General features: G+C 56.1%; 1 protein-coding gene across 1 annotated transcript; it reads left to right on the top strand.

Moving 5' to 3' along the window:
* Positions 1-3,066: 3,066 nt before the first annotated feature.
* PLPPR3 (phospholipid phosphatase related 3) lies at positions 3,067-11,589 on the top strand. Its single transcript, XM_084795505.1, has 8 exons — positions 3,067-3,185; positions 3,283-3,462; positions 8,717-8,902; positions 9,026-9,161; positions 9,310-9,505; positions 9,640-9,697; positions 9,780-9,953; positions 10,188-11,589. Exons 2-8 carry the CDS (start codon positions 3,388-3,390, stop codon positions 11,514-11,516), a joined length of 2,154 nt encoding a protein of 717 aa, XP_084651631.1. The 5' UTR covers positions 3,067-3,185; positions 3,283-3,387; the 3' UTR covers positions 11,517-11,589.
* The last annotated feature ends 34 nt before the right edge of the window (positions 11,590-11,623 follow it).

Below are 11,623 nucleotides of genomic sequence, written 5' to 3'. Positions count from 1 at the left end.
TCAGACAGGGTCTTACATAGCCCAGGTTGGACTCAAACTCATTTCGTAGCTGAGAATGACCCTGAAGTCTTTTACTTTTTTGTTTGTTTATTTGTTTGTTTGTTTGTGTTTCTTTGAGACAGGGTCTCTCTGTGTTAGCCCTGGCTGTCCTGGACTCGCTTTGTAGACCAGGCTGGCCTCGAACTCACAGAGATCCACGTGCCTCTGCCTCCCCAGTGCTGGGACCCCTTGCTCTGAGCTCACCCATGGCTGTCCAGTGCCTGACTCCTCAGCTAGGCCATGCGTTGTTCACCAGAGCCCACTGTCCCTTCCTCTACCTGTAGATCCCACCCTGGAAGACCCAAAGCGCCCCTCCCCCACTATCTCCCCCCTCCCTCCACCCCCCCCCCACAGGCCACAGCTTCCTCCTTCTCCTCAAGAGTGACAGTTAGGGGCCCTTCTTCCAACCCTGGAATTCCCAGGGGGTCAGGCAAACTCCTCCCCTACTCACAGGGAGACTGAGGCTTGGCTAAGTCTCTGTGTCCCGCTCCGCCATCAGTCCCTGAAGCTGGGACCGTGTAAGGACTGAGTGGGGCTTACCTGTGCCCTGCAACCTAGGAAAAGTGGCCAAGGATCTGCCCAGGGAATTGGTTCTTCCCTTCCCATGACGTTGGTGGATGGTGATGCCCTTGGGCCTAAATGACCTTTTTTTTTTTTTTTTTTTTTTTTGGTTTTTGAGGGTTTCTCTGTGTGGCCTTGGCTGTCCTGGACTCGCTTTTGTAGACCAGGCTGGCCTCGAACTCACATCAATCTGATCTTCCTGTCTCTGCCTCCCAAGTGCTTGGATTAAAGATGTGCACCACTGTGCCTGGCTCTTTTCTTATTTTTCGTATGTGTGCCATGTGGTGCCTGTGTGTGTGTGAGTGTGTGCTGTGTGGGGTTTGTTTGTGTGTATGTGTGCCATATGGTGTGTGTGTGTGTGTGTGTGTGTGTGTGTGTGTGTGTGTGTGTGTGTGCCATATGGTCTGTGTGTGTGTGTGTGCCATGTGGTGTCTGTGTGTGTGTGCCATGTGGTGTCTGTGTGTGTGTGTGTGTGTGTGTGTCATGTGGCGCCTCTGTGTGTGTGTGTGCCATGTGGTGTCTGTGTGTGTGTGTGTGTGTGCCATGTGGTGTCTGTGTGTGTGTGTGTGCGCCATGTGGTGTCTGTGTGTCTGTGTGTGTGTGTGGTACCTGACTGTGTGTGCATGTGTGCTGTGTGGTGTCTGTGTGTATATGTGGTGCCTGTGTACTCATGTCTTGCTTTTTGAGTCAGGTCTCAGCATGTGGCGGGCCAGGTTATCCCTCGGCCTGTCGCACAAACAGCTGAGATCACAGACATGCACAACAAGTTTTTGTTGTTGTTGTTGTTGTTGTTGTTGTTTTGGTTTTTAGTTTTGACAGGGTCTCTCTGTGTAGCCCTGCCTGTCCTGGACTCGCTTTGTAGATCAGGCTGGCCTCGAACTCACAGTGATCCTTCTGCCTCTGCCTCCCGAGTGCTGGGATTAAAGGCATGCGCTACCACGCCCTGCTCCACCCCTGGTTTGACCTTACATTTTGCACAGGGTCTCCCCTTGCCTTGGTGCTGCCTGATTAGGTGAAGCTGGCGGCTGGAGAGCCCCAGGATGCTCTGGTCGTCCTCTACCCAGCGCTGGGGGTGGATACCTGACACTATGGCTGGCTTTGTGTGTGATGCTGGAGATTCGAACTCAGGTCCTCATCCTTGCAACTTTACAGGCTGAGCCATCTCTCCAGCCCCCCTCTTTTGTTTTAATTTTATTAATCTATTCAGATTACAACTCGACTGTTATCCCATCACTTGTATCCTCCCATTCCTCCTTCCCTCCTGCTTTCACCCTATTCCCCCCACCAGGTCTATGACCGAGGGGGACCTCCTCCCCCACTATTTGGTCATAGGCTATCAAATCTCATCTTGGTAGCCTGCTTATTCTTTCTTTGAGTGCCACCAGGCCTCCCCACCAAGAGGAAGTGGTCAAATATGGGACACCAGAGTTCATGTCAGAGTCAGTCCCCACTCTCCACACAACTGTGGAGAATGTCCTGTCCATTGGGTAGATCAGAGTAGGGGTTCAATGTTTACTACTTGTAGTGTCCTTGGTTAGTGCAATAGTTTGAGCAGAAGCCCCTGCGCCCCGATCCACCAGTCACGATGTTCTTCTTGTAGGTTTCTAGGACCCTCTGGGTCCTTCAGGTCCCCTCTTAAAAAAAAAAAAATGAAGGCAGAGTCACACTGTGTAGGTCAGTCTGGGGTGGAACTCACAGTAATCCTCCTGACTCAGCTCCTTGAATACTGAGATGTCAGCTGCATACCACTACACTCAACTTCAAACAGAGAGAGTTGGGGGGCTGTCGGCTTAAGACCCACTTCCCAGTGAGTCACAAGTGTTTGTTAAGGGCCGGTATGCAGTAGGCACTCAGTAGAGAGTGACTGAGCTGACAGAATGATCCCCTAACTCCCCCGGGCCTCAGTTTGCCCCATCTAGGATGGGGTGGGGTCAACCAGGGCTTACATTTACAGGGCTGCCTCTGCAGAGGCAAATGCTTGTAAACAGCAAGCGCTACATAAGTGCACACGACAATCATTTATCTTCAAGGCACTAGCTGCCCAGGGTCAGGATGGTGAGGTGGGGCCTGAAGGAGAGGTGGGAGGGGGAATGGAGGGGGAGGACAGCCCCTCCACCCCTGTTTCTTTGTCTCTTTTCGCTACCGGCGCCCAGGGACCTCACCATGGAAACGGACTCCAGCGATCTGCGGGCACGGAAGGCGTGGGGGCTGAGGACGCAGGGAGGTGACTGGGGGCCGCGGGATCTCGCCTTCCCCACACTCGGCCGCGCGCCCCTCGGCCCCCCGAGGCCGATCGCGCGCGCGCGCGCGCGCGCAGGGCGCACAGAGGGCACACGCAAGGGACAGGAAAGGGACCCGGATCGCGATCTCCCTCGCGGGGCCAGAGACCCCGGGACCCGCAGAGCCGGAGGCGGAGGCGCCCGAGCCGGGGGCGGGGCCGGGGCGGGGCCGGAGCGGGCTGCAAAGCGAACAGACAAAGAGCCCGCGCCCCGCGCACCGCGCCGGGCCTCGCGTCCCTCCCACGCGGGGACCCCGGCTTTGTGTCCGCGCTCTGCAGTGGACTCCGCCTTCCCTGCCCCCGCCAGGTGAGCGAGCCGTGAGCGCACGGGGGTCCCTGCATCCCTTTTCCCCAAGTTCCCCCTCTCTGCTCCAGCCTCAGTTTCCCCGCCCCCCCCCCCCCAGCCCTGTCTCCTCACCTGGGAACTCCATCTGCGCACCTCCTGATCTCCAGCCTGCCTTTGTCCCACCCGCCCCCTGCAACCTCGGCCTACAGCGCCGCGCGTCACCATGATTGCTATGAAGGAGAAGAATAAAACGCCCAAGGACAGCATGACGCTCCTGCCTTGCTTTTATTTCGTGGAGGTGAGTGGGGCTCACGGAGAGAAGTCTTCCTGGCACGGAGCTTCCAAGACCATGCCCTCCGCGCTGCGGGAGCAGGAGCCTGCACCGCGGAACCGGGCCACCTGGAGCTGGGATGGGTGGACATGGCTGGGTCCAAGGCAGAGGGCTCTACAGGTCGAATAGGAGTTGCAAAGGTGCAGGAGGGTCCTTTAGACAGTGGGAGCAGACGGGAGAACGCTAGCACGCTGGGCTCTCTTTAAGGACAGGGGCGAGAAGCTCGACTGGACAGGGTACAAATTGGGGTGGTGAGCAAGCCCCAACTGGTGAGGGTGGGTGCTGGGCACTTGGCTCTACAGTACCCTGGGGTGCATCTAAATTCAAATGCCCTTCTGCTAATGGTAGGCCGTGCCCCCCCACCCCCCAGCTCCCCAACCCGTTAGTGGATCTAGCCGGCTGTGGTGGAGAACTGATAGGGTCTAAATATAGAAGACAATAAATGCATTCACTTGGTGCATACTAAGTGTGGAGGGTTGAGGGTTTTTTATTTTTATTTTTTTCCCCCTTTGAATGACAAGACTGTGACAGGAGCTGTGAGCCAGGCCGAGTCCCACAAGGCCCTCCCTGGGTCAGGCTGGAGCCCAGCCTGCTGTCCCCACAGCGGTTCCTTCCCCAACAGGTGATGGGTGTGGGCCACAGAGCATTAGGGGGAATGCTTATGTCCCAAGATGGCATTTAAGTGTGACAATAGATTAGCCCAGTCTCACCAGAATCCTTTGAAATCCTTCCAGAAATTACTTTACAGGCTATTTTTTTTCCTCACTGTTTAAAATTATTTTCATATGTCTTTAGTGCTGGCTATAGAATCCAGGGCCTGGACCTTATCATACTGGGGTTCTATGCCTGGCCACGCCCCCATGCTCTCACTGGGGGATTCTAGGCGGAGCTCCACCCTGACCACGCCCCCAGCCCCTCACTGGGGGATTCTAGGTGGAACTCCACCCTGACCACGCCCCCAGCCCCTCACTGGGGATTCTAGGCGGGGGCTCCACCCCTGACCACGCCCCCATGCTCTCACTGGGGGATTCTAGGTGGGGCTCCACCCTGACCACGCCCCTAGCCCCTCACTGGGGGATTCTGGTTGAGGCTCCAACCCTGAGCCAGGTGCCCAGCCCCAATCCAAGATTTTACTCTGTAGCCCAGACTAGATTGGAGTTGGGTGTATGACCCAGGTCAGGCACCCTTCCTGTCTCTGCCTCCCTGGTGTTGGGATGCTGGGATGCCAAGCACAGACCACCACGCAGCGCTGAGATGCCCCCTTTTGCGCTTGTGTGGCAGGGTTTAGGCGCTCGTGCCAACAGCCAGAGCGCAGGCTGATGTCAGGTGTCTCCCTCCAGTGCTCACTGGGCTCGAAGCTTGCTGGGGTCTACATGTTCTCACCCTGCACTATCCGAGTTAACATGCACACCCAGCTACGCCCACCTTGCTTTGTGGTGCTGAGTACTCGGGTCCTGGCCCCTGCGTGCGTGCATGCGTGCGTGCCTATGTGCGTGCGTTCATGTGTGCAAGCGCACCGTGGCTTGGAGGTTAGAGGCAGCGTTCAGGGGTTGGTTGTTTCCCCCACCATGTGGGGGCAGGGATTTTGATCGTTATGCTTGGCAGCGAGCATCCTTCCATGCTCAGCCGTCTTGCGGGCCCTAGACAAAGTTGTTATCCAGTGAGGATTTGACTTAGCAACACCCACAAGGTGTCCGGGCATTTTACTCCATCCTCCACATCAGGATACCAACTTGTTTTTGAATCTTCATTGCTGCACAGACATGCCTCTGAGAAAAGCCAGCAGTGTCAGTCTCTAAGTGGAGGGGACAGATTGAGGAACCCTAGAAAACATGTTGGAAAAGAGGATAGTTTTATTTCTTTCTTTTTTTTGTTTTGTCTTTTTTTTTTTTTAAGATTTATTTATTATTATGTATACATTGCTCTGCCGCATGCCAGAAGAGGGCATCAGTTCACACCATAGATGGTTGTGAGCCACCATGTGGTTGCTGGGAATTGAACTCAGGACCTCTTGAGGCACAGTCAGTGCTCTTAAGCTCTGAGCCATCTCTCCAGCCCCTTGTTTTTTTGTCTTTTGAGACAGGATTTCTCTGTGTAGCCCTGGCCGTGCAGGAACTCACTATGTAGACCCAAGTGGCCTTGAACTCACAGAGATCCACCTACCTCTGCCTCCAGAGTGCTGGGATTAAAGGCGTGCGCCAGGCTGATTCAGAACTCAGAGCCATTCTCCTGCCTCAGCCTCTCAGGTACTAGGGTGACAGGTGTGTCCCAACATTCCAGGCAGAGGCAAGCGTTTCACACGCCCTGCTGTGTTTGCCCACACTGGCACCTGGTGCCCTGTGTGAACAGCAGTTCTTACCCAGCGTGGGCCTAGGACTTCCTTCACCGGCTGTTATTTTATTTTCGGTGCAGATGCTGGTTCCCTTCTGTTGGAGCCATGGCTCCAACAAACTCCTATAAATGGAAACTCTTACAGAGAGAAAAACACTTAGGGGCTGATAGGTTGACAACGCTGGTAAAGGCTCCTTCAGATGTGCCTGACAACCTGAGTTCGATGCCTGGGACCCGCATAATGGAAAGATGGAATTGATTCCCACAGCTGTCCTTACACACACACACACACACACACACACACACACACACAGAGTAATAATTGAGCCAGGTGGTGGTGGCACACAGACTCTAGAGGCAGAGGCAGGCAGATCTCTGAGTTCAAGGCCAGCCTATTAGAGTGAGGGGCTTGGTTTTGTTTGTTTTGTGTTTGTTTGCTTGTTTTTTCGAGACAAGGTTTCTCTGTGTCGCCTTGGCTGTCCTGGACTCTCTTTGTAGACCAGGCTGGCCTTGAACTCACAGCAATCCACCTGCCTCTGCCTCCTGAGTGCTGGGATTAAAGGGGTGTGCTACCTGGCTTTACAGAGTGTGTTCTGATCAGCTACATAGTGAGACTCTGTGGTGGGGGGCTGGAGAGTTGGCTCAGTGGTTAAGAGCACTGCCTGCTCTTCCAGAGGTCCTGAGTTCAATTCCCAGCAGCCACATGGTGGCTCACAACCATCTATAATGAGATCTGGTGCCCTCTTCTGGCTTGTGGGCACATGTGCGGGCAGAATATGTACAAATACAATAAATGGAGAGAGGAGAGGAGAGAATTTGTCCCCTCACCTGACAGGCTGGGCGTGGGCCCTCCCCTGGGTGGGGCATCACCCGGCATGAGACGTTTTAAACCTCCATAGTAAACTCGTCATGCAGCATGGCAAACACTGAAAGACAGGGTAAAACAGAGCAGCCCTGACTGTGTGGCCGGCACCATGCTACACTGAGCCACCGTAGTCTCAGGTAACTCAGACTCTGCCTCCTGAGTACTGGGAATAAAGGCGTGCACCACCACGCCCAGCCTGGTTTTGATCTTTTTTTTTTTTTTTTAAGATTTATTTATTTATTTATTATGTACACAGTGTTCTGCCTACATGTACACCTGCAGGCCAGAAGAGGGCATTAGATCACATTATAGATGGTTGTGAGCCACCATGTGGTTGCTGGGAATTGAACTCAAGACCTCTGGAAGAGCAGTCAGTGCTCTTATCCACTGAGCCATCTCTCCAGCCCCGTGGTTTTGATCTTTTTAAGGCAATGTCTAAGCTTCAGCTGCCAGTCTGTTCTAGGGGCTCATGCTGGCTGCTGTGACCACATCTTGCTGTCAACCAGAGGCCTGGCTGCCTGCGCCCTTTTCTTTCTGTTTTCTTACATACACAACTCTCACCTTTGACCGATATAACTTAAAAAATATATTATTTCTTACATTTTTGGACAGAGGGTCCAAAAAACTTGGACACTGGAACCTGTGATGTTAGACCAGACTGGCCTCCATTTCACAGCAGTCAACCTGCTTCTGCATCCCAAGTATTGAGATTAAAGCTATGTGCCACTACACACCACAAAACAACTTGTTTTGTTTTGTTTTTCAAGACAGAGTCTCTGTGTAGCCTTGGCTGTCCTGGACTCGCTTTGTAGACCAGGCTGGCCTCAAACTCACAGTGATCCGCCTGCCTCTGCCTCCCAAGTGCTGAGATTAAAGGCATGCGCCACCACGCCTGGCGTAAAACAACTTTTTATTGTTTTTTGTTTTGTTTTGTTTGTTTGTTTGTTTTGAGACAGAGTTTCTCTGTGTAGCCTTAGCTGTCCTGGACTCACTTTGTCAACCAGGCTGGCCTCAAACTCAAAACAATCTGCCCGTCTCAGCCTCCTGAGTGCTGGGATTAAAGGCATGCGCCACCACACCTGGCCAAAAAACAACTTTTATTCATTACTGTTTTATAGCTTGGGAAGTTGGGGCACACAACAGACCCCGGGAAGATGTTGTCACCCTTTCATTTATCTTACTTGTATCTTGTGACTGCCCCTACTTGTCACTGCAGCGCTCAGGAGGAGGAGGCAGGGAGATCAGGAGTTCAGGTCTATCCTCGCTACATAGTGAGTTTGAGGCCAGCTGGGACAGGAGGTGCTGCACACCTTTGCCGTTAACACAGCTCCCTCCGTTCACTTTTTCAGGTGCCTTCAGCGACAGTCATTTTCCCACCTTGGCCCTGAGGGCTCTGCTTCTGGGAGCAAGGGCTCCCTATCCTTTGGAAGGGGGCAGTGACTCACTCGGGGGTGGGGGTGGGGACACATGTCTGGTTGGTAGGGAAGACCCAGGTACAGGTACTAGTGAGAGAGCTCAGTTAGGGAGCTCAGCAGCAGCCACACAATGGCTGCCATTCAAGGCTGTGTTGTGGGTGGGTGACGGAGGGAGGGAGGGAGGGAGGGAGGGAGGGAGGGAGGGCTGAGGCAATGCCAGTGGGGAAACTCCTGTGAGGAGGGCTGGCAAGCAGGCCTGACCAGGGGCCATAGCGGGCAACCTAGGGAGGCTGGAAAAGCAAGCATGTCGTGTCTCTGTGTGTGTGTGTGTGTGTGTGTGTGTGTGTGTGTGTGTGTGTGTGTGTGTCTGTGTGTGCGTGTGTGTCTGTGTATGCATGTAGGATGGATGGACGGATGGACAGATGGGCCTGAGAGTTGAGGGAGGCTTTGCGGGTGGGGCTGAAGCATTTCCTTGGTATGGAATGGTTCTTCTTTCTGTGTAGCCATGCTGCAGAAATTGGTGTGTGAATCTGTGGGCAGTGGTACGGCCAATGACTCAGGCCACTGTTTTCCCCCTCTCCCTGCCCCCCCCCCGGCTCCCCCCCCCCAGCTGCCCATCGTGGCGTCCTCCATTGTGTCCTTGTACTTCTTGGAGCTCACTGACCTGTTCAAGCCGGCCAAGGTGGGCTTTCAGTGCTACGACCGCTCGCTGTCCATGCCCTATGTGGAGTCTAACGAAGAGCTGATCCCACTGCTCATGTTGCTGAGCCTGGCTTTCGCCGCACCTGCAGCCTCCGTGAGTAGCCTGTGCCACAGCCCCAGGGCCTAGGGTCTCTCGCTGTGACCTTGCCTAACTCGTCTGTCCGTGTGTGTGTGTGTGTGTGTGTGTGTGTGTGTGTGTGTGTGTGTGTGTGAGCAGATCATGGTCGGCGAGGGCATGGTCTACTGTCTGCAGTCCCGGCTCTGGGGCCGTGGTCGAGGGGGCACAGAAGGCAGCATCAATGCGGGCGGCTGTAACTTCAACTCGTTCCTCCGACGCACCGTGCGCTTTGTGGGTGAGTGGCCACGGGGTTCCCTGATCCTGCCTTGATGTCTGCTCACCACGGGGGCGGGGATTATGGAGTAGATGTGCTTCTGGGGGGAACGCCCCTCTTCCCCCCCTCTCCCCGCTCCCTTCCCCTGGCCTGGCCCTCTCGCCCTCAGGTGTGCACGTGTTTGGCCTGTGTGCCACGGCTCTGGTGACGGACGTCATCCAGCTGGCCACGGGCTACCACACGCCTTTCTTCCTAACCGTCTGCAAACCCAATTACACCTTGCTGGGCACTTCCTGTGAGGCGAACCCTTACATCACACAGGACATCTGCTCTGGCCACGATACCCACGCCATCCTGTCTGCGCGGTAAGCTGGACTCCCGGCCCCTGCGGTGGCACTGCCACAAACCCCCTAACTGTAGGGGAACTGGCTTGGGAAACTGAGGCTGGGATTGGCTGCCTCCAGACCAGCAGGGCTGGCTGACTCCGTACCTCTTGTAGGAAGACCTTTCCATCCCAGCACGCAACTCTGTCGGCCTTCGCTGCTGTCTATGTGTCGGTGAGTGATGGCCCCCAACGCTGTACCCTGTGTCCACCCGAGGCTACACCCACCCTGACCCTGCCCACCTGTTGTTGGCCAGATGTACTTCAACTCAGTCATCTCGGACACGACAAAGCTGCTGAAGCCCATCCTTGTGTTCGCCTTTGCCATAGCTGCCGGAGTCTGTGGCCTTACACAGATCACCCAGTACCGCAGCCACCCTGTGGACGTCTATGCTGGCTTTCTTATTGGTGCTGGCATCGCTGCCTACCTGGTGAGGGGGGGCGGTTAATGAGGAGGTCTGAGGGAGGCGGATGGCCACATGGGGAGGGGAGGCCCTTCCCCCACCCCACCCCCACCCCCATTAGAGGCCTGGGGTCTGAGGGCAGGAGGCTCCTCTCTCTGCAAGGTCCCGTGAGCCATAGGATGCTGCCACCGCCTCCCTGTGGGCTGCAGGCACTGCCCCCTGCTGGATAACGGGTCTCACGCCGGTCCTTATCGTCCCTAGGCCTGCCACGCTGTGGGCAACTTCCAGGCACCGCCTGCAGAGAAGTTGCCTACCCCAGCGCCTGCCAAGGATGCCCTACGAGCGCTGACTCAGCGGGGCCACGAGGCCATGTATCAGCAGAATAAGTCTGTCAGCACAGATGAGCTGGGCCCTCCAGGGAGGCTAGAGGGTGTGCCTCGGCCTGTGGCCCGAGAGAAGACGTCTCTTGGCAGCCTGAAGAGAGCCAGTGTGGATGTGGACCTGCTGGCTCCGCGCAGCCCCATGGGCAAAGAGGGCATGGTCACCTTCAGCAACACACTGCCCCGTGTCAGCACGCCCTCGCTGGATGACCCCGCGCGGCGCCACATGACCATCCATGTGCCCCTCGACGCCTCCCGCTCCAAGCAGCTCATCAGTGAGTGGAAACAGAAGACCCTGGAGGGCCGTGGCCTGGGGCTGCCTGACGAGGCTAGCCCTGTGCATCTGAGAGCCCCAGCGGAGCCCATGGCAGAGGAAGAGGAGGAGGAGGAAGAAGAGGAGGAGGAAGAGGAGGAAGAGGAGGAGGAGGAGGAAGGACCCGTGCCACCCTCTCTGTACCCTACCGTCCAGGCTCGGCCAGGGCTTGGGCCCCGAGTCATTCTGCCTCCGAGGCCAGGGCCCCCCCAGCCCCTTGTGCACATCCCTGAGGAAGGAGTGCAGGCTGCAGCTGGCCTGTCACCCAAGAGCAGCTCCTCAGTGAGGGCCAAGTGGCTGTCCATGGCAGAGAAGGGTGGGGCCCCTGTGGCTGTGGCTCCATCCCAGCCACGGGTGGCCAACCCACCGAGGCTGTTGCAGGTCATCGCCATGTCCAAGGCAGCAGGGGGCCCCAAGGCTGAGACAGCTTCATCATCCAGTGCCAGCTCCGACTCTTCCCAGTACCGCTCGCCGTCAGACCGCGACTCTGCCAGCATCGTCACAATCGATGCTCACGCACCTCACCACCCAGTGGTGCACCTGTCTGCCGGCAGCACGCCCTGGGAGTGGAAGGCCAAGGTGGTGGAGGGTGATGGCAGCTATGAGCTGGGGGATCTGGCACGTGGCTTCAGAAGCAGCTGCAAACAGTCTGGGATAGGCCCTGGGTCTCCAGCCAGTGATGTGGACCAGGAGGAGCCACGGTTTGGAGGTGTGGCCACCGTTAACTTGGCCACTGGTGAGGGTCTGCCCCCACCAGGAGCAAGTGAAGGGGCCCTGGGTGCAGGTAGCCGGGAATCCACTCTGAGGCGCCAGGTGGGCGGGCTGGGGGAGCGAGAGGTGGAGCCTGAGGCAGAAAGTTACTACAGGAGGATGCAGGCTCGAAGGTACCAGGACTGAGCCTGGGGAAGCTGTCAAGGGGGAAGAGCACTGGGTGTCTACAGCACCAATAAAATGGCTGATGGTGGCACTATACAGTTGTCAGGATGGTCCTTCTGGTGGACATT

The sequence above is a fragment of the Acomys minous genome, assembly GCF_964271855.1.
Source record: "Acomys minous genome assembly, chromosome: 9".
Taxonomy (NCBI): Eukaryota; Metazoa; Chordata; class Mammalia; order Rodentia; family Muridae; genus Acomys; species Acomys minous.
The sequence above is the reverse complement of the archived record's forward strand: the minus strand, read 5'-3'. Positions and strand labels throughout refer to the sequence as shown.

Coding starts and splice junctions, on each gene's coding strand:
- PLPPR3 (XM_084795505.1), top strand. CDS start 3,388: ATGATTGCTATGAAGGAGAAGAATAAAACGCCCAAGGACAGCATGACG. Junction 9,162..9,309: donor ACGCACCGTGCGCTTTGTGG/GTGAGTGGCCAC, acceptor TCTCGCCCTCAG/GTGTGCACGTGTTTGGCCTG. Junction 9,506..9,639: donor CACGCCATCCTGTCTGCGCG/GTAAGCTGGACT, acceptor TACCTCTTGTAG/GAAGACCTTTCCATCCCAGC.